Source organism: Balaenoptera physalus (genome assembly GCF_965194825.1).
Source record: "Balaenoptera physalus genome assembly, chromosome: 8".
Lineage (NCBI taxonomy): Eukaryota > Metazoa > Chordata > Mammalia > Artiodactyla > Balaenopteridae > Balaenoptera > Balaenoptera physalus.
In genome coordinates, this window is record NC_138887.1 from 111,401,441 (window position 1) to 111,426,585 (window position 25,145).

The 25,145-nt window shown below is 37.2% G+C and overlaps 1 protein-coding gene across 7 annotated transcripts in view; it reads left to right on the forward strand.

Annotated features, from left to right (window-relative positions):
* Positions 1-25,145, forward strand: part of AGK (acylglycerol kinase) — a 126,034-nt gene that overhangs the window by 76,842 nt on the left and 24,047 nt on the right. For all 7 annotated transcript variants that reach the window (XM_082473093.1, XM_082473096.1, XM_082473094.1 and 4 more), the window contains 5 exons: positions 3,568-3,643; positions 9,644-9,736; positions 11,407-11,439; positions 12,773-12,867; positions 17,719-17,788. In XM_082473093.1, coding sequence (XP_082329219.1) covers positions 3,568-3,643; positions 9,644-9,736; positions 11,407-11,439; positions 12,773-12,867; positions 17,719-17,788 — 367 coding nt within the window. The remainder of the gene's footprint in view (positions 1-3,567; positions 3,644-9,643; positions 9,737-11,406; positions 11,440-12,772; positions 12,868-17,718; positions 17,789-25,145) is intronic.

Consider the following 25,145-nt stretch of genomic DNA (forward strand, 5'->3'; position numbering starts at 1 on the left):
TGTTTAAGCTATAATCAGTCATTTTGAGTTCCTACTTGAGATATTTGCTTTTTTTTTTTTTTTAAATCATCACCTTTTTTGACCAGGATTCCTTATTTATTTATTTATTTATTTATGGCTGTGTTGGGTCTTCGTTTCTGTGCGAGGGCTTTCTCTAGTTGTGGCAAGTGGGGGCCACTCGTCATCGCGGTGCGCGGGCCTCTCATTACCGCGGCCTCTCTTGTTGCGGAGCACAGACTCCAGACGCGCAGGCTCAGTAACTGTGGCTCACGGGCCCAGCTGCTCCGCGGCATGTGGGATCTTCCCAGACCAGGGCTCGAACCCGTGTCCCCTGCATTGGCAGGCAGATTCTCAACCACTGCGCCACCCGGGAAGCCCGAGATATTTGCATTTTTAAAAAATGAATAAACTTTTTTTTTTAGAGAAGTTTTAGGTTCTGTTTACACTTTTACACGTAAGTGTATTTGCATTTTTAAAGGTAGGTTCTTGTTGAAAAGTGTAATACCTTTATCTGCAGGCTAGGGTAAGGAAAGTGTTTCTTTTCTAAAGTCATGGTCCCCTTTAACAAGGTGAATCCCTGCCTGCTTCTAGGAAGCAGCCACTTTGAAACTCTCCAACATCTTTTTTTAAAGCTTTCACTATTTAACTGTACTATTTTTGTTGTCTTGGCTCTGACCTGACATATAATTTATAATTTATCATGTAGCTATTTCCTTATGTAGTACTAGTTTAAAACTACATTGCAGCTTTAGGAAATAACTGTGTTTTGCATTAATAAATAATACATTAGCAAGTAATTATTTCGTGTGTGCATGTGAACCTGCAAATTGCTATAGGTATAGAAAGCTTTATTTAACTCTGGTGCTATCTCACCCTTAATTATATAATAAATAATACATTTATTACTGGTAACACTTGTTTTTCAATCTTTTATATGGAATATTAGAAGGAAAAATAATGCCTTCACTTCCACTTTAGAGATTTTCTGTACTTGTGGCATTACATAAAGATGTGAATAAAGGCCCAAATGTTCAAATCTTTTTTCTTTCTTTCTTTTTTTAATTGAAGTATAGTTGATTTACAGTCTTGTGTTAGTTTCAGGTGTACAGCAAAATGATTCAGTTATATATACATACATATATTTTTTTCAGATCCTTTTCCATGGTAGGTTATTATAAGTTATTGAATATAGTTCCCTATGCTATACAGTAAATTCTTATTGTTTATTTTATATATAGTAGTGTGTATCTGTTAATCCCATACTCCTAATTTATCCCTTCCCCCTTTGGTAGCCATAACTTTGTTTTCTATGTCTGTGAGTCTGTTTCTATTTTTTAAATAAATTCATTTGTATTATTTTTTAGATTCCACATGTAAGTAATATCATATAATATTTGTCTTTCTCTTTCTGTCTTCACTTAGTATGATAATCTCTAAGTCCATCCATGTTGCTGCAAATGACAATATTTCATTCTTTTTTATGGCTGAGTAATATTCCTTTATATATAATGTATATAATATATTCTGCACACACACACACACACACACACACACACACACACACACACACACACACACACACATACACATACACATACACATCTTTATCCATTCATCTGTCAATGGACACTTAGACTGCTTCCATGTCTTGGCTATTGTAAATAGTGCTGCTATGAACATTGGGGTGCATGTATCTTTTCGAATTAGAGTTTTCATCTTTTCTGGATATGTGCCCAGGAGTGGGATTGCTGGATCATAGGTACTTCTATTTTTAGTTTTTTAAGGAACCTCCATACTGTTCTCCATAGTGGCTGCACCAACATTTATTCTTTGTAGACTTTTTGAGGATGGCCATTCTGACTGGTGTGAGGTGATACCTCATTTTACTTCTGCAAATCGTATTTTTTTAAAAAATTAATTAATTTATTTATTATTTATGACTGAGTTGGGTCTTCATTGCTGCGTGCGGGATTTCTCTAGGTGTGGCGAGCGGGGGCTACTCTTCATTGCGGTGCACGGGCTTCTCATTGCGGTGGCTTCTCTTGTTGTGGAGCACAGGTTCTAGGCGTGCGGGCTTCAGTAGTTGTAGCTCATGGGCTCTAGAGCGCAGGCTCAGTAGTTGTAGCTCGTGGGCTCTAGAGCGCAGGCTCAGTAGTTGTGGCGCACAGGCTTAGTTGCTCCACGGCGTGTGGGATCTTCCCAGACCAGGGCTCGAACCCGTGTCCCTGACATTGGCAGGTGGATTCTTAACCACTGCACCACCAGGGAAGCCCAAATCTTATTCCTTAAACTAACTCAGAGGAGCTTACAGATGTGTTGTAAGTGATTAATACAGCGGATTGAGACTTCTCCAGCGTTTTGCTTCTCAGAGATAGATCTAATCCACTTCCACCTGACCCTTTCTTATCAACCTAGTAATGAAAGCAACCCTGCAAGGAGAAATGTTTACAGTATCACTAGCTCAGCCTTTTATTGTTGGGTTAAGCCCCAGAAATGGTGATCTGGAAAGGAGAAATTTCCATTTAGCCTTTCATGTTCATTCTAATAAGCATTCAGAGCTGTAGAAGAGGGAGGATATGTTTGTTTAATTTGCTTATTACGTGCTCACGTAGGCCCTTGGTTCAAGGTATTCTTTTGGTTCTTGTGAAAATTTGCTCAAGCTTCTCAGTTTCTATTTTAATTCATAATCAGAAATGTTTTATGTTCTGTGTTCCATTTGATAGCTATTTCTTTTAGTTTAAAGAATGTTGAAGTTGGTCTGTGCATCACTCTACATGTTCCTCATTCACTACTTTTGTGTCTGTTTCTAGTATAAAATATTCTTAAGAGAGTTGAAGCATACATCACTGATAAAAAAAATAATCTTTTTGAAAGAGGACTGAGTAAATGTGGATGTAAAAGTTAGATGTTTGGTGTTGATTGTTTTGAAAGTACTAGTTTTTGTTTTTGTTTTGTGATGTGATAGTTGAAAATATTTGGGTAAAAGACAAGTCAGCTGATTGGTATGTTTTAACATTTATTCAACTTTGAGACTCTGCAATTAGGGACTTTTCGCAGCTTCTGTATCCCTTGATTTCTAGTACATTCTCAGTCAACCACTGGAATATAAATAAGTTCCATGAGGGCTTATTACATTATACCTCAGTGACACGTATTTTTGTCTGCCTTGTCCTGTTGTTTGCCCAGTTCCTAGATGTGTCTAGCACACAGTAGAGGCTCAGTAAATGCTTGTTGAGTGAATCAGACATTGTCGCCTGAGTGGAGCCATATCTAGTGTACACACTTCCTCTAGAGGAACTGGATTGTGCACTGTAAGCATCCCACATGGGTAAGAGCTTATTGTATAGACACAAGGGGCAAAATCCTGGAGGCCCCAGAGTGAAAGAGGCCATGTTTATATCCCGAGAAACTCATTACTCTTCACTAGCCTTCCTGTCCTTGAACAAATAGAGGAAACGTGTTCTCTACGCTATTTCTTGTTCTCTTCCAGAGAAGATGGTTGGGCTTTTTATATTTCCTCTTGAGAACTCGTGTTAAAATATTTGTGTTTTTTTCCTTTGTCTACAGCAAAGCCAGGACTCTATTTGAAAAAAATGCTGCCCCGATTTTACACTTATCTGGCATGGATGTGACTATCGTTAAGGTGAGAACTGCTCTAGAGTGTTGATTTTATCCAAGCTACCCCTCCTTATAACATATCCTCTTCTCTTGACTTCTTAGCAGAAATCGCTTATCACTTAAGAAGATAAGAACAGAGAAGTCAATGTTGTGTTCTTCTTCTGATAATTAATAAGATAATATTGTTTTTTCCAACCACGGTCAGCTTTTCACTTTCAGAACAGGATTAAATGGAGCCATGAACTTGGCTCCTTTCATCTGACAGATAGGACGTGGAACTATTGTCTCTTGGAAGATGAAAGTTCTTACAGCTGTAAGAATTCTTTTTCTGACTATTAAAAAGAAACTTCAAGTTTGAGTAATTAATTTAATTTCTTGGTAGTTCCACAGACAGGTAAACATTTTCTTTCTGGTGAGGAATTATTTCAGGTGAGGAATTTTAAGTGGTAAAGCTTTAGAATTTTCGAGATTTGGGTAAGAAGAAATGGGGACAAAAATAAATGAGAGGGAATTGTGCTATTCTAGAAGATGCCTCAAGACTCCACTTTCTTGACTTTAAGTGCTATGTGTGTGGTATGTACATAGGTGTGTGTATTTGGTGAAAATCACTGTTACCATGTTTGTAAATCTATGGTATACCAATTTTTAATATTACACACTTTCATTAAATCATAGAGATTGAACGGTCATTTAGTCCAATTGACCATGCAATGTTGATGTTGAACTCTCTTCTCCAGCTTGTCTGAGGTGTGGTCTTCTAGTTGTCTGCCTCCGGGGATGGGAGAGTGGGGAAGAAAACTGTCATTTATTTCAGGACCTGTAATGCATTTTGCAGACTCTACGTATGAGAGATCTGAGAATGGTATTTAAGACTGATATTGTTTGTTCCTGGAGTGTTTGGTTGAACTCACAAGGAGAACCATCTGGGCCTGGAGGTTTCTTTGAAGGGAAATTTTTTTGTATATTAAATTTCTTTAATGGCTGTAGAAGTACATCAGGAAGTTCTATTTCTTCTTGAATTAATTTTAGTAAGGTAAATTTTTTAAAGGAATTTGTGAATTTCACCTAAGTTTTCAAATTAATAGGCATCAAGTTGTTCATAATATCTTCTTTTTAACTTTTAAATTTCTGTAACATCTGAAATACAGCATTTTCTTGCTCAATATGGTTTTATTGTTTATTTGTGCTTTTTTTTTTTTTTTGCCTGCCAGTCATGTGAGAGGTGCGTCAATTTAATTAATCCTTGCCAAGAACCATTTTTTGGCTTGTTGATCCTTTAATTTATGTTTCTTTCATTGATTTTTGGTCTGTCTTTATTGTTTCCTTCATTCTACTTTCTTTGGCTTTTTTTCTGCTGTTCTTTTTGACATTTTAACTTGGATGTTTATTTCATTAATTTTCACCCTTCTCTCCTGGTGTTTTCTTAGAAAGCTATAAACTTTACTGCTTCAGCTGCATCCTAGGAGTTTTGATATATAATATTTTCATTATCATTCATTTCTAAATGTTTTCTAATTTTCATCATGATTTTTGTTTGACCTATGAGTTATTTAGCATGTTTTAAAAATTTCAAATCTAAAGTTTTCCCACATCTTTTTGTTAATGGTTTCTGATTTAATTGTGTTATGGTCAAAGAATGTAGTCTATATAATTCCAGTATTTTAAGTTTATTGAGATTTGTTTTATGGCCTAGCATGTGGTTTGTTTTCATAAATGTTTTATGTAGGCCTAAAAAGAATATATATCAGTTATTGGGTACCATGTTCTATATATGTCCATTAAGTCAAGTCTGTTAGTTGTGTGGCTCAAATCTTACACGTCCTTACTGATTTTTTTCTTCTGTTTTAACTATAGATTATTCAGAAAGAGGTGTCAAAAATATCCCACTAGATAGATTTGTCTGTTTCTCTATGTAGTTTTATCCACTTTTGCTTTTTTATATTTTGAGACTATGTCAGTAGATGCATTCACATTTCAAATTATTTCATTTTCTTACATGTTGACAGTGTCATAGAGTTACTCTCTTTAGCACTAATGCTGTCTTTTACTGTGGTCTATTTTATTTAGTATTGTTAGTAACCATACTAGCTTGCTTTGATTAGTTTTTACCTGGTATAATTTTTACTTATCTTTACTTAAGCCATTTTGTATCCTTATATTTTAACGCATCATCGGTAAAGGCATGAAAACAGGATATTTTAAAGATGCAATGCTTTTTGTGTGTGTGCCTTTTGACTGGACCATATAATCCGTTAACATTTATTGTAATTGTTAATGTATTTAGATTTATTTCTATACCAGTTATCTATTGCTACATAACAAACTGCCTTGACAACAGTTTTTCTGCTTACAATTCTGTTGGTCAGCAATCCGTGTCCAGAGCTGTTCTTGTGTTGGTCTCACCTGGGCTCCTCAGTGGCTTGTCTTTTCATGACTTGATAGCTTATTTATTTCCTTTTCTCACTGAATAATATTCCATCATGTAGATGTACAACAGTTTGTTTATCCATTTACCTATTGAAGGACATCTTGATTGCTTCCAGTTTTGCAGTTATGAATAAAGCTGCCATAAACATTTGTGTGCACGTTTTTGTGTGGACATAATTTTCCAGCTCATTTGGGTAAATACCTAGGAGTGCAGTGGCTGTATTACATGGTATGCTTAGCTTTGTAAGAAACTGGCAAACTGCTTTCCACAAGTGGCTGTACCATTTTGCATTCCCACTAGCAATGAAGGAGATTTTCTGTTGCTCCACATCCTCATCAGTATTTGGTGTTCTCAGTGTTTGGGGTTTTAGCTGTTCTGATAGGTATATAGTAGTTTCTCATTGTTTAAATTTGCAGTTCCCTAATGACATATAACATTGAGCATTTTTTCATTTGTTTATTTTCCATCTGTATATCTTCTTCAGTGAGGTGTCTGTTCAAATCTTTGCTATTTTAATTGAGTTGTTTCTTGTTTGTTCTCTTATTGTTGAGTTTTATTAGAGTTCTTTGAATACAAGTTCTTTATCAGATATGTGTTTCGAAAATATTTTCTCTTATACTGTCTTTTAAAGCTGTGTTTTCATTCTCTTAACAGTATTTTCACAGAGCAGAAGTTTTTAATTGTAAAGAAGTCCAACTTATCAATTTTTTTCTTTTGTGGATCTTGCTTTTGGTGATTTATCTAAAAACTCATCACCAAACCCAGGATCACCTAGATCCTCTACTGTGTTATTTTCTAGAAGCTTTACAGTTTTTTATTTGACATTTAGGTCTATGATCCATTTTGAGTTAATTTTTGTGAAAGGTATAAGGTTCAAGTTTTCTGCATCATTAGGCCACTCTTTATACTTTCTCTTTGTTGCATTTGGAATTTTCCTCTTAAGATCAGAGCCTCAAATGTGTCATCCCTATTAATGTAATCTTTTAAATTATGGTCTGTTAAATCTTTCAATATCTTTTTGAATTTTGGTTCTTTCATTCGTGTACTTATTCATATTTATCAATTTTTCTTGCAAATATTTGAGTACCTACTACAAAGTAAGCTCTGTTCTACAAGTTGAGGATACAGTCTGAACAAAACAAGTTTTCCCTCTCTGTCCTCAAAGAGCTTCCATTCAAAGTGTGAAAAGGAGGGATGCAGATAAGAAACATATACAAATAAACATATGATTTGTCAGATGGTGATGAGAGCCAACAAGAAAAATCAAGCAGGGTAAGGAGAACAAGAGTAATGGCAGTGTTAGTTTAGTTCAGGAGGCCAAGGAAGGCCAGTCTGTTAAGATGACCTGTAGAAGAGACGTGGGGGAAATGAGTGAGTCATGCTGGTAGGTTGGGGAAAGCATCCAGGCCGAGCATACTGCACATTCAGAGGCTCTACGGAGGAGTGTACTTGGGGCTTGAGGAAGAGTGAGGAGGCAGATGTAGTTGGAGGAGAATGAGCAAGGGGAGACAGGAGATAGGATGGGGTTGAAGAAGTCAGGAGGGGCAAGATTGTCAGGTTTGTATCATTTACGCATTCAGTCAATTACCTTTCCTCTCTGTTGTTGATAAAGTGTTGTGTAGGAAAAGGCTGAATGGAGAGCCCTAAATAAATGTCACCAGGAATCTACCTACAATTTGATGTCCCTCCACTGAGCATCTTACTTTGAACGTAGACATTCAATTGGTAATCAATTCACCCAATTGTATTCTAGCATATTGTTCCCACCTATCTCCACCTTGTCCCCAAGGATATTATCAAATAACTTGCCAGGTGCCTTGCTGAAGACCCAATAGAATGTCTGTCTGGATTTCCTGATCTTCTGATCTAGTAATCTGTCAAAGACGAGGATACTCTGAAATGCCTCGTTCTTGGCGAACCCGTGCAGATTCCCAGTGATCACCTATTTCGGGGTGTTCACAAAGCATCCTTTTAATCAGGATCAACATATATTCTCTCTCTTTTTTTTTTAATATTTATTTTTGGCTGCGTTGGGTCTTCATTGCTGTGCGCGGGCTTTCTCTAGTTGAGGCGAGCGGGGGCTACTCTTCGTTGCGGTGCGCGGGCTTCTTTTGCTGCAGAGCACGGACTCTAGGCGTGCAGGCTTAGTTGCTCCGCGGCCTGTGGGATCTTCCTGGACCGAGGCTCGAACCCGTGTCCCCTGCATTGGCAGGCAGATTCCTAACCACTGTGCCACCAGGGAAGTCCCTATATTCTTTTTTTTAAAAGTGAAATATTTGGATTGATTGAGCTCAATCACCAGAGGGCAATGATTTAATCAACCATGGGTATGTAATGAAACCGACACAAAAACCCAAAAGGACAGGGTTTGGAGAGCTTCTGGGCTGGTAAACCTGTGGAGATCTGGGGAGAGGTGGTGCGCCCAGAGAGGGCCTGGAGACCCCACACCCCTCCCCACACACCTTGCCCCATGTACCTCTTCATTTGTCTGTTCATCTGAATCCTTTCTAATAAACTGATAACTGTGAAAAAAAAAAAGAGAAATATTTACAAATGTATAACTGCAAAGCCAGTCATTTCATTTTTCAGGATAGAAGTAGAACCATTCATCATAAGATTAGATGGTGTTAGTGTAAGGACTTCGTTTTTCGTGTGTTGACTGTGACTTAGTGGCCTAGGTGCTTTAGCCCATCTGACATCCAAATCTTTAATTTTTGCCGATTAGTGTGTCTAGTAAAGTGTCAACAGGAGAGAGTGTTTCCTTATTTCAGTATTAGTTACATTACATTTGTTAAAATTCAGTGTTTGGTTTTAGAGGTGGTGGCTTAGATCATTCATTTAAGTCTACATATGTATCTGAAATGAGGTATTCTCAATACAAATGGTGAGGCTTACATACCATTTAGTCACCATTTTGTGACTGCTTTGAGTCCTATCTATATTTCTTTATGTACAATCATAGCAAAACCACAGTAACCGTTTATGTAGTACAGTGCCAGTTAAGAACAATTACCTTGCTAGTCGCTTTTCATACTGCTTTCCAACAGTATTAGGAGGAAGCACTTTTCCCTTCCTCCAGTACACATGATTTCATTGATAAGGAAATTAAGATCCTGAGAGTTTAAGGCCACTCAGCTAAAAAGTAGCAGAGTTGGGATTTAATCTGGGTCTCCTGGGCTCTCAAATCTGTGCTCTTTTTATTACATCTGTTTCTCCTTATTTGCATATACACTTGACTTTCTGCTTGCAGATGAAAGTCACTGGGTAAATGATGTAATAGAACCTGCACTGGACTAGAAATGATTCCTCTGACTAGCTGACTGTATAACCGAGACAAATCACTAGGTTTGAGTTTTATTTTTAAAGTAAGGAGCCGACTAGATGGCTTCTGAGGTCCCTTCCAGCTCTAAAAATATAAAACTATAAAAACCATACATAGTTGCTTTGATAGCTGTTTAGTTTTTCATGTATATCAGTTATGTAGAATTTAAGAAAAGATTCAGTGTAAAACTTTAAAGAAAATATCCCATATTTTTAGACCTTTGGGCTTGTGGCTCTAGGATGATAAATTTACCAAAGGCTTCCTTTGTATTGCAGACAGATTATGAGGGCCAAGCCAAGAAGCTCCTGGAACTGCTGGAAAACACAGATGTGATCGTTGCTGCTGGAGGAGATGGGACTTTGCAGGAGGTGTGGCCGCTTTTCTGTTTGAAACCATTTTGAAAGGGAGGAAAATAGAAATTAGGTCTTGGAGCAGTGGCATAAAGTGGTTATAATTTAAGGAAATTATTTCTTTGTAATCCATTCTTTTTAGGATTGTTTCTCTCTGAAACAAGTATAGCATTACATTTTTCTCATGCACTTTTATTTCATTGCTTCGTATAAATTCTATACCCAGCACATAGAAGGGTTTTTCTTCTATCAAATTTAATTGGATAAAATGGAATAAAACAGGGTACAAAATGGTGCTGGGTGTGAAACGCTTTTTATATTTTGAAGACTCTTATGAAGTAGCCCTGTTTGTTAGGGAATCACTGTTTCAATTATGGGAAGGTTTCTTATAAAATAAACTTAAATAACAATTGCCTTTTAAAAAAATGCATCTGTCCATTCTCACATCATTTCCATCCCATGTAATGTTATCTCCTAATGGTACATTTAGAGGCAGAGGTCTACATGTTCCGATGTATGCGTTGCTTTTGTTCTACAATTCCATTTCCTTAATGCTTGCTTTGGTCCAATAAGGACAGTAAGTATATTGCCCTGGAAATGCTCTTCTTTTCAGAAGAAGAGGTGCAGGTGCCCCTCCCACTCAGTCACCCCATCCTGTGTACCATAAGTCACATCCGTACCTCATTTCTCATTGTCTTTTGCCTCTATTTTTGTGGTTTCATTGGTGTTCAGGGACCAGTAGCTAACAGCAGACAGGGCACTGTCCTGTGTTTGACTTAGCAATCATGTGAGCCTTAGTAAGCTTCTTTTAAAAAGGCTGTGCTAATGATCTTGTAATTGTGTTTATGGCTTTTTAATGAGGTGTGAAGAATACGGATAGCATGCCAACAAAGTAATGAAGTGGACCTCATGACAGCCCCATTTAATGCCGAAACTAAGTGAGGCAGGAGATGTGGGAGAAGATTGGCCTTTGCCTTGACTTTACAAAATGTTTTTAAGAAAGAAACCAAATTGTGTATCTGGTATAATCTAGTCATCAAAATATGCCCTGGTTAAATAAAAGAATTGGAGGGAAATATAGCAAAATATAAACAACTGACTAATGATGCCTGGTGGGTTTATGAGAAAGTATTTTTTCTTCAGGTATTTTTCACAGTTTTTACAAGACATGGGTATTATAGTTTAAAAATAAAAAATAAATTAAGTAAAAATTCAAATTAAAAATGTCTTTTTATAGAGGGAATAAAATCTCCCTTGTCTTCATATTCATCAGTAAGAAACATTTATTGAGAGCAGGCTTCTCTCTGAGTGTAGCAAAGTGCTGTTTTTTTTTTCCGATATGTGTACTTCATAGTAGGAAACTAGGATCTTTAGTATAATTGATGTGTACATCACATTTATACCCATCTTATAGAACTTAAAACGTAATTTTACTAATATAATGTAGAAGTTTTATAATTATTTTATCTTAGCCTTTATAGTACTATTGATCCTAGGTGGAGAATAAAGTCTAATCTAGCTCTGATCTTATTGGAGAATAGTTTGTGTTTTAAGAGCCAATATATCTTTTGACATAGTTTCTAGGAAGAAAACAGGAACAAGTTTGTGGTCCATGAAAATTGAATCCAAATCTTTTATGATAAAGGAAATACAAGTTGTTCATAATAATTTTTTTAAAACATTTGTAGGTTATAACTGGAGTTCTTCGAAGAGCAGATGAGGTGAGCTTTAAAATAAGAATAATTGCATTTTGACTTTTACCTTCCTGTTCTTTTTATCTCTCTTTATTTCTTTGTTTTACCCTTTCTCCCCTTTTTATATTTTAAGATGGGCACAAGTTGTGCTTCCTCGGATTTTAGAAAATAAAGTACTTCTGCCTATGTCATAGAACACTTTTATTAACTCATGGTGGACTTTTCTGCTTTGGGAATCCAGGGTATCCAATGGCTTTTACCAAGAGTTGTTTAAAATATAAAATTTCTCTATAGAATCTTTTCTTCAAAGGATTCCTTCATTAATAAATTGTGGTATATTCATATATTGGAAGCCATACAACAGTTAAAATGAATGAACTAGGTTTATAAATATCTACGTGGTAAATCTAAAAAATATTCAATAAAAAAAGGCAGGTTGCCAAAGTATGTTATGCATTTCTACAAAGTTTTAAAATTCAGAAAACAAAGATACTCTTAATAGATGCGTAAACTACGTAGTAAAAGGATAACAACGTGGATGGAAAGGAATCACACCAACCTCACGATAAAGGCTTCCTCTGGGAAGGGAAAGGGGAGTAGGATGAGAAGGGACTTGAATTGTATCTGCATCACTTTATTTCTTAAAACTCTGAAGCAAATATGGCAAAATGTAATATTTGTTAAATCTGGGTCTTGGGTACATGGGTATTCGTGAGATTACTTTAAATTATTGTAGAAAAGTGTGATAAAATATTTTATAAGTAACAACAAGAAAGAAGATCCTTCCCAGTCCCTTTGGTAATAGTAGACTGAGCTCAAAATAATCTTTAGGAACCTTATGGTATCTGTTTATTTGTGGCCTTTAATTAAGTCCTCTACTATGCCATTCTTCTGCTACTTGACCTTGCTTATTCTCTTAGCCTTGTTTATACTTGAGGTAGTTTATAAGGCACTTTCACCTGTCCTCAGTCAGTGTACAAATGTTAGACATTTTTAGTTGAATTCTGTCTGCAACTTTGTCAAATAGTGTGGCAATATAATACAGTCTGTCACAATCGTGCACTTATCTAATATCTAAGACCCTCGTTTTCTTAACCAAATTTCTTTCAACCAGTTGCCATTAGTGAGCGCCCAAATATTCCTTCCAAATTTGAAGGTGTGTTGTTTTCGTGAACTGCCTTGTTCTAGAACCTGCTTCCTCAGTATTACCTGGTTGCTGGTCTAGGGGTGTGGGAAGGAAGGCTGGGAGGCAGGCCCAGGGTCAGTTACTTTGTCATAGTGGACACACCTGTGCCTCTCTATTCAACCTCACTTTCTGACCATAACAATAAAACTTTGCTCTTGTTTTCTTCCCCGCCAGGCTACCTTCAGTAAGATTCCCATTGGATTTATCCCACTGGGCCAGACCAGTAGTTTGAGTCAGACACTCTTTGCCGAAAGTGGAAACAAAGTCCAGTAGGTTGTCAATGTGGGATGGTAGCATTTGTGGGTGAGCGAGCCTGGGAATGGAAAATTCACACGTGTGATATAATTTTCTTTTTGAGTTTTGATAGCCTGAAACTTCAAATCATTAAGAGGAAGAGATCAGAGTTCAAGCGTTGGGTTGATTGGCAAGTTTCTCTGTTGGGTTGTGGGACCCTGGTGGTCTAATGTTAAGTCCTCAGGTCACGTATGGAGATGAATACTGATGTCCTTCTGCCACTTAAGAAGATAGCTTCACTGATCCAAGCATACTGTTTGTGTGCTTTTGTGTTGTAAGATTCTCTGGTGAAGACATATTTGCAGTGATCCTTTGTTTGCTTTAAGTATGCATGATGACAAATAGCAAGTTCCCTGTGGAGACTGGGCCAGCAGCAGCCTTGGCTCCATTACCTTGATAATATAAGTAGCTAAAACAACCAAATATAGTTACATCCTTTAGGGAATGCCAAAAGTAGAAGGCAGTGTGGATAAAGTGGACAGAGAAAGTAGTGCAGCCCTGACATTAAATTAAATTGTTGTGAGTCTAACAGTGTCCTCAGGAGTCAGGCAAGTTGTTATTATTGCTCTTTTTTTTTGAAAGCATTATGTAAACAAAGATTTAGTCTTTCAAGAAGATGAGAATCTTGAATTTGAGTTGTGGCTTTGACAGTGATTAAAAATATAATCTTGGACAAATCATTTTCAGGCAGGTTCTCATTGTCAGTTGCCTGATCTTTAATGTAACCTTTGTGATACATTGGGGGAGGTCAATAAAAAATATTTGTTGAATGAATGAATTGAAATCTTCTCAAGACATTTCTTGTTATAACCTTCTAGAATCAATAACAATAATAATACTCAGGTGATTTTCTGTTTTGGATTTTTTTTTCTGCTTTGGGATTTTTATTTTAGATTGAGGTGTAGTTGACATAAAACATTATATTAGTTTCAGGTGTATAACACGATGATTTGATATTTGTATGCCACCACAATAATTATAGTTAACATCTGTCACCATTCAATAGTTACAGAATTGTTTTTCCTTGTGATGAGAACTTTTAAGATATACTCTCTTAAAAACTTTCAAACATGTAATACAGTATTATTGTTAGTTGCCATGCTATACATTCCATCCCCATGACTGACTTATTTTATAACTTGACTCCCTTCACCCTTTTTACCAGCCTCCCACACCCCACCTCTGACAACCATCAGTTTGTTCTCTGTATCATCTATGAACTTGTTTTTTTTAATTTTAATTTAATTTAATTTAATTTATTTTTTGGCTGCATTGGGTCTTCGTTGCTGCACACAGGCTTCCTCTAGTTGCTGCGAGCGGGAGCTACTCTTCCTCGCGGTGCATGGGCTTCTCGTTACAGTGGCTTCTTTTTGTTGTGGAGCACGGGCTCTAGTACGCAGGCTTCAGTAGTTGTGGCGTGCGGGCTGCAGTAGTTGTGGCTCGCGAGCTCTAGAGCGCAGGCTTCAGTAGTTGTGGCGCACCGGCTTCAGTAGTTGTGGCTCGCAGGCTCTAGAGCGCAGGCTTAGTAGTTGTGGTGCACGGGCTTAGTCGCTCCGTGGCATATGGGATCTTCTCGGACCAGGGCTCGAACCTGTGTCCCCTGCATTGGCAGGTGGATTCCTAACCACTGCGCCACAAGGGAAGTCCCTTGTTGTTTTTTTAAAGATGCCAACCACATATATCATACAGTATTTGTCTTTCTCTCTCTGACTTAGTTCACTTAGTATAATACCCTCCAAGTCCATCAGTGTTGTTGCAGATGGCAAAATTTCATTCTTTTTTATTGCTGAATAGTATTGTAGTGTATGTGTGTGTGTGCACACAAATGTTTATATATATGTGTCTCACATATATATCACATCTTCTTTATTCATTCATCTGTCAATGGACACTTAGCTTGTTTCCATATCTTAGCTATTGTAAATAATGCTGAACAACAAACACGGGTGAATATATCTTTTGATTTAGTGTTTTCGCTTTCTTCGGATAAATACCCAGAAGTGGAATTGCTGGATCATATGGTAGTTCCATTTTTAATTCTTTGAGGAACCTCCATACTGTTTTCCATACTGGCTGCACCAATTTACATTCCCAGCAACAGTGCAGGAGGGTTCCCTTTTCTCCACATCCTCTACAATACTTGTTATTTCTTATCTTTTTTTTTTTTTTAAGTATTTATTTATTTATTTATGGCTGTGTTGGGTCTTCATTTCTGTGCGAGGGCTTTCTCCAGTTGCGGCAAGCGGGGGCCACTCTTCATCGTGGTGCACAGGCCTCTCACTATCGCGGCCTCTCTTGTTGCAGAGCACAGGCTCCAGACACGCAGGCTCAGTAATCGTGGCTCACGGGCCCAGCTGCTCCGCGGCACGTGGAATCTTCCCAGACCAGGGCATGAACCCGTGTCCCCTGCATTGGCAGGCAGATTCTCAACCACTGCGCCACCAGGGAAGCCCTTCTTATCTTTTTGGTAATAGCCATTCTAACAGGTGTGAGGTGATGTCTCATTGTGTTTTGATTTGCATTTCCCTGATGGTTAATGATGCTGGGCATCTTTTCATGTACCTGTTGGACATCTGTATGTATGTCTTCTCTGGAAAAATGTCGATTCCAGTTATCTACCCATTTTTCAAGTGGATTTTTTTTTCTGTTGAGTTGTATGAGATCTTTATATATTTTGTATATTAACCACTTACCAGATATATGATTTGCAGATATTTTGTCCCATTCAGTAGGTTGCCTTTTCATTTTGTTGATGGTTTTCTTTGCTGCACAGAAGGTTTTTAGTATCATGTAGCCCCACTTACTTATTTTTACTTTTATTGCTTTTGCTTTTGGTGTTAGATTCAAAAATCATTGCCAAGTCTTATGTCAAGAAGCTTACCCTCTATGTTTTCTTCTAGAAGTTTTATGGTTTCAGGTCTTATTACATTCAATTCTTTAATCCATTTTGAGCTAATCTTTGTGTATGGTGTAAGCTAGTGGTCTAGTTTCATTCTTTTGCATGTGGCTGTCCAGTTCTGCTTTGGGATTTTGAATAGGCTGGTTTTGTGGATTTATTTTTGCTGTTGTAGTTTTAGGAGTCATGTTTTATCTTTTAACTTTTTTTTTTTTTTTAGATAAAACCTTGCTCCATATATCAAACACCAGGCATAAGGGTTGACATATATCAGGCCTTTATTAAAACGTCTCTCATGCTTCAAGCCTTAGTCTGATGGGGAGTGTTCAGCTCTTTACCAATCATCGTGCAGCCTAACGTGGCATTTCAGTTTGCCATATTTTTTTCCCAGTTTAGAATTTCTGAGGGGCTATAAATATGACAAACAATGAATTAAACATTTTTTCTTATCTGAGACAAATCCTATCTGGTTTGGGTCTTGGTTACTTTAGATAGCTACTCTTTCCACCTGTCAGTATAGATTATTAGAACTGCTTGCCAGCATTACCAGATATGCCAGTGATGCCGAGGTAGGACATGTCCCTTAGAGAACGCCTCACCTATCCAAAAGCCAGTGTCTGTGCAGTGTGACTGCCCTCAAGGTCTTAGATAGCCTTCAGTTCTTTAGGAGCTGATTTTCCCTGTAGTTAAACTAATGTTGTTGCTGCTTCTATTTATAATTTAAAGATTTATAAAACTTAATTTATAAGCATGCCCCAGGGCTCTTAGATAATTAAGTCAGTCTGCCCTGGGTTCATAATTTTGTAGACCTCTTAACATGGCAGATGCCTGAGGCTACTTAAAAGAACAAGGCCTTGCTTTTTGCATCGCTGTCAAGATTTGTTGTACCATAATTACTACAGAAGAAAAAGGAATTTTGAATTTGGAATGTTGCAGATAAATAATCCTAAAAAATAGCTGTTTCGTGCTACAGTGCTGCTTTATTTAGAACTTTCAATTATTGCTGGAGAATGATAAATTTAAGGTTGCATTTTAACCATCTTCTGCCAAGGAATTTTGAAAAAAAAATTAATAGAAAAAGGCATTTTTCAGTTGGAACATTTTTTAAAGGTCAGCCTCTCAAAAGCACTTCTTAAACCTCTTAATGCGCTAGGTACTACTCAGAGCAAGCACAAAGCTTTGGGATTCTTTCTAATAACTTCCTTTGAAATTAATATATTCATATCAAATTAATCTAAACTGGTGATCATGTGTCTTGCTTTCTCCTAAATTGAATCTCATTTTCTAAACTGCTACCTACTTCCCAGATAGCAACTGTATTGGAGGGAAAATGGGATAAAGATATGTTGATAGAGAAATATGAGAAAGTAAAGTAGGCTGTTTCTTAAGCTTCAGTTTGCTTCCTAGGGAACCCAGAATGTAATCCAAGCATTGGAATTAATGTGTATATTTTGGGAATTTATTATATTTTGCTAAGATAACTCCAGCAAATCCTGTCCTTTAGCTATCCTTCAGATTATTAGAGTAAAAAGGAATATGGTTTTTGCAGTGCTTGACTTTCATTCTCTTACAATGAATGAAAGATGTTGTATTATTATTTATTTATCATATTTTCCAGTGATAAAAGTCAGACACAATGTAGAGACTCAATAAATGTGAAGTAAATAAATGATTGGTGCCTTGTATAAACTTCTCTTTGCCAAAGCCTTCTCTTTGAGTCTGTATCAGAGCCTTCCACTAGATTTGTATCAGTAATTCTTTTACACACCTTTGTTCTGCTTTCCTGGAGTATTTTGAAGGAATTTGTCTTTTTCTTGACCCAGCTATTAGTACTCTGGGTAGGAGTGTGGTTGTGTGTGTGTGTGTGTGTGTTGGGGGAGGTGTTGCTTATTTTTCACAACATGATCATTTCCTTCTTGTTATCTTTTAGACATATTACAGATGCTACACTTGCCATTGTGAAAGGAGAGACAGTTCCACTTGACGTCTTGCAGATCAAGGTAAGATCTTTTCATCAGAGTTTGAAAAAATTAACAAAGTAATACATACTTTAAAAAAAAAAATGTAGTAGTTCAAGTAAGATTATAAAGAAAACAACTGTCCCTCTTCTTACCCTTTCCTATCTGAAGTATAACCCCCCAGAGAAGATAATTTTACGTGTTTATTCTAGTTATCACTAATCAGTATGCTCGTGATGCTACTTTTTAAAATTGTGGTTAAAAAAAAAAAAAACCCACAAAACATGAAATTTACCATCAGAACGATTTTTAGGTATATAATTCAGTTTAAGTATATAATACTACTTTTTAGTTTATCAGTTTTAGACCTTATCTCTTGGCCTCTTATCAGAAGTCCTCTGTATCACCTCTCAGTATAGTTGTATCATGATTTTTAGTTCCTCTGTTGATTACCTTTGGCCCACAAGTAATTTTTCTGTTTTATATGGTTGTTTTGAGTATTAAAAGAGCTAATAAATATAATGCACTTAGGACAGCACCCGATTTCGTCTCACCTGTTTGTATGGTGGCCACCTCTCTATCTCATGCTCTGCCAAAGGCGAAACCTTTCTCGTGACCCATCTGCCTTTTGGAGGGCCTTCTCTTTGGAATTCAGGTTACTTGGTTGTCTTGCATTGTCAGCTCTCTGATGGGCTTAAGAATAATTATGATTCTGTAGATTATTAGGCTTTTTCTCATTTTTAGGGTGGGAACAATGTTCTTTGTTGCTTCCTACATCCTAGAGAGGAGCAGAACTTCCCATTTTTCTATTGGGTTGTCTAACATTTTCTTACCGATTTGTAGATAAACTCATGAATTATTCTAGAAAGATGTTTGCTCGCTTTGCCCACTGAAGGGGCCTAAAGGCAGTGACACCCAACAACAGTGAGCATATCTGGCATCCAGATTTTGGTCTCTAAATACCATTCCCTAATAAAACTTACCAGGATTCTGTGAAAAGATGTCTTTCAGAGGCAGGGCAAGAATAAGGCAAAGAACTACTCAAAAACTAATGAAGACAACACAAAATAGGAGCCAGCCTGATGGTACCCTATTGGCCAATTTTGGGATAATTTGAACATCAAAAAGAATAATGCTAGTGGATTATAATACATTAAATAAAAATGATGAATCTATGAATCTATAGTTATGTTACAGAAGAATTGCCAAATTGTAAATGTATAAGATACGACAGAGTTAGAGAATTACCATTTGGCAATCACTAGTGAAATCATTAATTCAAACAGGGATCATCAATGGATGCTACACACATTGGATAAAAGGTCGTTGAGAAACAAGTACCCACACAGTCTCAAATTATCACAAGTTACTTAATAATTACAAAGGGAAAAAGTACCTTTATAGTAGAGAGATCTAGCACACACCGCCTTAACCAAGTGATCAAACAGCATCACCAATAATGGGACAGATGGACATTATCTGCCTCCTGATGTGATATATCGAGAAGGATACAACATCACCTATGTAGTTTTCTGCCCAAAACATTAGTCTTAACCTAACTGAATCTAATAGTGAGAAAACAATCAAATCCAAATTGTAGGACATTCTAAAAACAACCATTGATTTGGCTTCTTCGAAAATGTCAATGTCATGAAATCTAAAAGAAGATAGTCTGTACAAGATTAAGGGAAACTAAAGAAATATCATAATGAAGTCCAGTACGAGATCCTGGACTGGAAAAATGAAAAACAGTGTCAGCCGTAAAAGATATCAGAGATATTTTAATATGGATGATATATTAGATGTTATATGCCAGTGTGAGATTTCTTGAGAGTGACAATGGTGTTATGGTTATGTCTGTGTATGTCCTTGTTCTTGGGAGATACATGCTGAAATATTTAGGAGTGAAAGGTCATAAAGCCTGCAATTTATTTGCAAATGATTTAACAATACTACAAACTATACACACAGAGATAAAGCTAATGTGGGGAAATGTTGGCCTGGTGAAGCTGGGTGAGAGGTAAATATGGTGTTCATTGCACGTATAAAAGGTTTTTTGGTTTGACATCTTACCAAAATTAAAATTTTGGAGGGAAGAAGACCCCATAGCCATTCCTGATTCCTGATCAGAATCTTCTCTCTAAAAAGGGTTTAATTCCTAGGGAAAAGGTATTCTCGCTTGACGGTAGTTAAGTATCTATTCCTTCTTCGTCTAAATTTCTTCTTTTCCCCCCCTGGAAAAGGCAGGTTCTTAAGAAGGCTGAGCCATAAAGCCAAATAATCCTATAAACAGTGAATCCTGCATACTTTACTCAGGTTTAGCCTTAGAATGTACCAGCTACATTCAGGTTGTCCTCCAAAGGCTATGCACATTTTATATTCTTGCAAGTTTCCTAGTATCTGTGGAAGAAGGCTCCATACTGTGTCATGATTCCAAACTTCAATCCTAAAATGTCGTTCCTAGTTATATGGCATTTGCTATATGCACGTTTACGGTTGATGAACCCGTGAGCTTGCAACCCATTTCCCTTTTATTTTCCTTTGTGCTTTATGCAGTGATATCTGGACTCTCCACCATGACCTTGTTGGTCAGGATAAAAGTGATTTAAGTTGCAATTGATTCTTTAGCATCTAATAAAGCTTAATCGTTTTCACAAAATGTGCTGAAAGGAATGTTAGCCTGGAAAAGAGACTAGAGATCAGCATCCATTATTTTAAAGTATTGTTGCTGTCAAAGGAGTGAATCAGGGTAGATCTCTTAATAACTGAGTGATTTACTGCTTCTTATTTATGTGTGAGAAGTAATACATTCCAGAGTAATTAGGATTTAACTGAACATTCTTGACTGTGCTTGCATTTAAATGTCTCTTGTCTTCTTTTTCATTTTCATTCAAACATACTGATTCTGTGAATTGATGAAACCAGTATCAAATTTACCACAGGCTCTGTATATTGGTAACACACCCCAGGAAGCAGAAAACTTTTAAAATCAATTCCTAGAAAACATAGTACAGTAGCCTCTACTGTTGTTTTTGAGGCACCCAGCTAGGCTGAATTTGTCTTCTCTTTTTTCTTTATTTCTGGAAATTGCTTTCAGAATGTGGTGAAAAGCATTGCAGATGAAGCCTGATACCAGATTCCTCTTCTTTTAAAAAACAAACTGAAACACAATTAAACATATAATGGAAGATTCTCCAAAAATAAAAGCAATAGTCCTTGGAAGCTATAATAGTGCTTTATGTTTTCATTGTATAGTGTGAGTTCGCATCTCCTTAGGACTTCTAACTCAGCGAGGGAGGCAAGATGTGTATTAGTATCTTCACTGGACAGATTTTTAAAAAAGGGTTATCTGATCGTATGACTAGTTGTGCTGTAGACAGAAGTAGAATAAGGATTTTCTGTCTTACAGTCCATTGCTTTTTCCTTCACTGCTTTGTCTAGGTGGGATCACTCTTGGCCTGTCACATGATTTTTAAAGGGCAGTTTTCCCATGTGGACGTCTACAATGCCTGGAACTTGACTTTAAAGTAACGACTGTAAAGATTTATGGAATTCTTCCTAGTTCTTTCTTTTTGGTCTCTCAGTTGGACTCAGACCCTGCCAACCGAGAACCAAATGAGGACGATACGGGAGGTGGTGAGGGTGAGACTCTCCCTCTTTCCCCGGTCTTTCATTCCTGGCTTCCTTCTGTTAAAGCCCCAGCTCTGATCATTCTCATACGACGATGCTTAGAGCTGCTGCTGAGCTCCTTCTGCCTTGATTCTTTTTCTTCATCTAGAATCCCTGAAATCCATAGGTCAGGCAGTTGTCTAGTTGACCAGCATCGTTTTCCTGTCACTGTTCCTTAAATTCTGTTCCAACCAGCTCTCCCAGTTGTTTTCCTCTGCAGAGCATGAGGCCATTTCCCCGCAGCGATTTACTCTGTCCAGGGGAGCCTCTGACTTGGAGCAGCTTATCTCCTTTGCTGCTAAGATCTGGCTGTGTGCCTGTCTTTCTGTACAGTATCTGTTCTTGTTTTCTGATCTCTCCATCTCATAATCTGACTATCGCCCAGAACTTCACTGGCCTAAGATACAGTGGTGCTTTGTTGGCTTCCACTCTGTGCAGCTGACCTTGCTTATTTTTCCTGTGCTCGTGTGTCCTCCAACTGGGACCAGGGTCTCCACTACTGACCCTCAGGCCTCTGCTGAATCCTGAGAGCTCCGTGCCCGTCTGCTTTTCTAGACTCTTCACATTCTTCACACTCCTTTCCTACTCCTTGCTGGAACATAGCAACTCAATTCCGTGGAACCTTAAGGTTGCAAGGCTTTTCGGTTAATCTTAACAGAAGAGTCCCAAAATTCTTCCCCCTACATGAAGGAAGGGAAAATGGTTTTAGAGCACCAGTCAGGAAATCCTGAGTACTTAGCTCAGCACTTCTTGCTTCCACTACATGCTTTAGAACAGCATTTCCCTAAGGAATACTACTTATGCAAGATGTCTTCCCAGAGAAGGGCTGAACAGTTAACAACTCAGGAAAGCTGTATATTGTATTTCTTCTTTTGGAAATTTATAATGTACATTAACATATTAAAGACTCTAAGAAGAATTGCAGTAAACATAACTTCTTTCAAACCAAGTAAGTTTGATATTTCCCAACTTATTTCAACATGGAATCTTCTATCATCATCATCATCATCAGCTGTAACACTTAACATCTTAAGAAACATTTGGGAAATGTTCCCATTGATACAGCAAACTATTCACATAGTGTTAATTCTCTCCCTTAGGCTAGAGCGCCCTTTCTCCTCGTTTCTTTTCTTTCTCTCTACTTTCTTCCCATCCTCCCCAATCTAGGTGCTTTATTTATTTTTCCTTTCTGGGGAAGGACTGGGGAAATCGCTATAGTATGCACTTATTACTGTAATATAGTGTCCTTCCTCAAGGGACCTGATTTCTCTCTCTCTCTTTTTTTTAATTAGCATGCATCTTCCCTAGTCCAGTACTGTATGATTCAGCCTCGTTCCTTCTCTTTCAATACTATATAGTGCTTAGCTCACTCTTGGGAACCTCCTAGGTAGATCTGCAAAAATTATAATGAATAGATAAAAGAATGAATCCAGGAATTATACAGATATAGATATAGATACAGATACACATACATATAAATGCTGGATCAAAAAACATAGTTAGATTGCATTAAAAAATTCCTCCCACCCCCATTCCCTGCCTCTGTCAACCACCAATCTGTTTTCTGTATCATCTATAAGCTTGTTTTCTTTGTTGTTGTTATTTTTTGTTTTTTTAGATTTCACATATAAGAGAGATCATACAGTATTTGTCTTCCTCTGACTTACTTCACTTAGCACAGTGCCCTCAGGGTCCATCCATGTTATCCCAAATGGCAACTTTTCATTCTATTTTATGGCTAAATAATATTCCTGAATCTGTGTGTGTGTGCGGGCGCGCGTGTGTGTGTGTGCATGCCACAGTTTCTTTATCCATTCATCTGTTGATGGACACTTAAGTTGTTTCCATATCTTGGCTATTGTAATTAATGCTGCAATGAACATGGGGGTGCATGTATCTTTTTTTTATTTAAAAAATTTTTTATACAGCAGGTTCTTATTAGTTATCCATTTTATACATATTAGTGTATATATGTCAATCCCAATCTCCCAATTCATCCCACCACCACCCCACTACCACCACTTTACCCTCTTGGTGTCCATAGGTTGTTCTCTACATCTGGGTCTCTATTTCTGCCCTGCAAACCAGTTCATCTGTACCATTTTTCTAGGTTCCACATATATGCGTTAATATACGATATTTGTTTTTCTCTTTCTGACTTACTTCACTCTGTATGACAATCTCTAGGTCCATCCACGTCTCTACAAATGACCCAATTTCGTTCCTTTTTATGGCTGAGTAATATTCCATTGTATATATGTACCACATCTTCTTTACCCATTCGTCTGTCGATGGACATTTAGGTTGCTTCCATGACCTGGCTATTGTAAACAGTCCTGCAGTGAACATTGGGGTGCATGTGTCTTTTTAAATTACGGTTTTCTCTGGATATATGCCCAGTAGTGGGATTGCTGGGTCATATGGTAATTCTATTTTTAGTTTTTTAAGGAACCTCCATACTGTTCTCCATAGTGGCTGTATCAATTTACATTCCCACCAACAGTGCAAGAGGGTTCCCTCTTCTCCACAGCCTCTCCAGCATTTGTTTGTAGATTTTCTGATGATCCCCATTCTAACTGGTGTGAGGTGATACCTCATTGTAGTTTTGATTTGCATTTCTCTAATAATTAGTGATGTTGAGCAGCTTTTCATGTGCTTCTTGGCCATCTGTATGTCTTCTTTGGAGAAATGTCTATTTAGGTCTTCTGCCCATCTTTGGATTGGGTTGTTTGTTTTTTTAATATTGAGCTGCATGAGCTGTTTATATATTTTGGAGATTAATCCTTTGTCCGTTGATTGGTTTGCAAATATTTTCTCCCATTCTGAGGGTTGTCTTTTTGTCTTGTTTGTAGTTTCTGTGCAGCTATGCAAAAGCTTTGAAGTTTCATTAGGTCCCATTTGTTTATTTTTGTTTTTATTTCCATTACTCTATGAGGCGGATCAAAAAAGATCTTGCTGTGATTTATATCAAAGAGTGTTCTTCCTATGTTTTCCTCTATGAGTTTTATAGTGTCCGGTCTTACATTTGGATCTCTAATCCATTTTGAGTTTATTTTTGTGTATGGTGTTAGGGAGTGTTCTAATTTCATTCTTTTACATGTAGCTGTCCAGTTTTCCCAGCACTACTTATTGAAGAGACTGTCTTTTCTCCATTATATATCCTTGCCTCCTTTGTCATAGATTAGTTGACCGTAGATGCGTGGGTTTATCTCTGGGCTTTCTATCCTGTTCCATTGATCTATATTTCTGTTTTTGTGCCAGTACCATATTGTCTTGATTACTGTAGCTTTGTAGTATAGTCTGAAGTCAGGGAGTCTGATTCCTCCAGTTCCGTTTTTTTCCCTCAAGAGTGCTTTGGCTATTCGGGTCTTTTGTGTCTCCATACAAATTTTAAGATATTTTGTTCTAGTTCTGTAAAAAATGCCATTGGTAATTTGATAGGGATTGCATTGAATCTGTAGATTGCTTTGGGTAGTATAGTCATTTTCACAATATTGATTCTTCCAATCCAAGAACATGGTATATCTCTCCGTTTGTGTCATCTTTGATTTCTTTCATCAGTGTCTTATAGTTTTCTGAGTACAGGTCTTTTACCTCCTTAGGCAGGTTTATTCCTAGGTGTTTTGTTCTTTTTGTTGCAATGGTGAATGGGATTGTTTCCTTAATTTCTCTTTCTGATCTGTCGTTGTTAGTGTATAGGAATGCAAGAGATTTCTGTGCGTTAATTTTG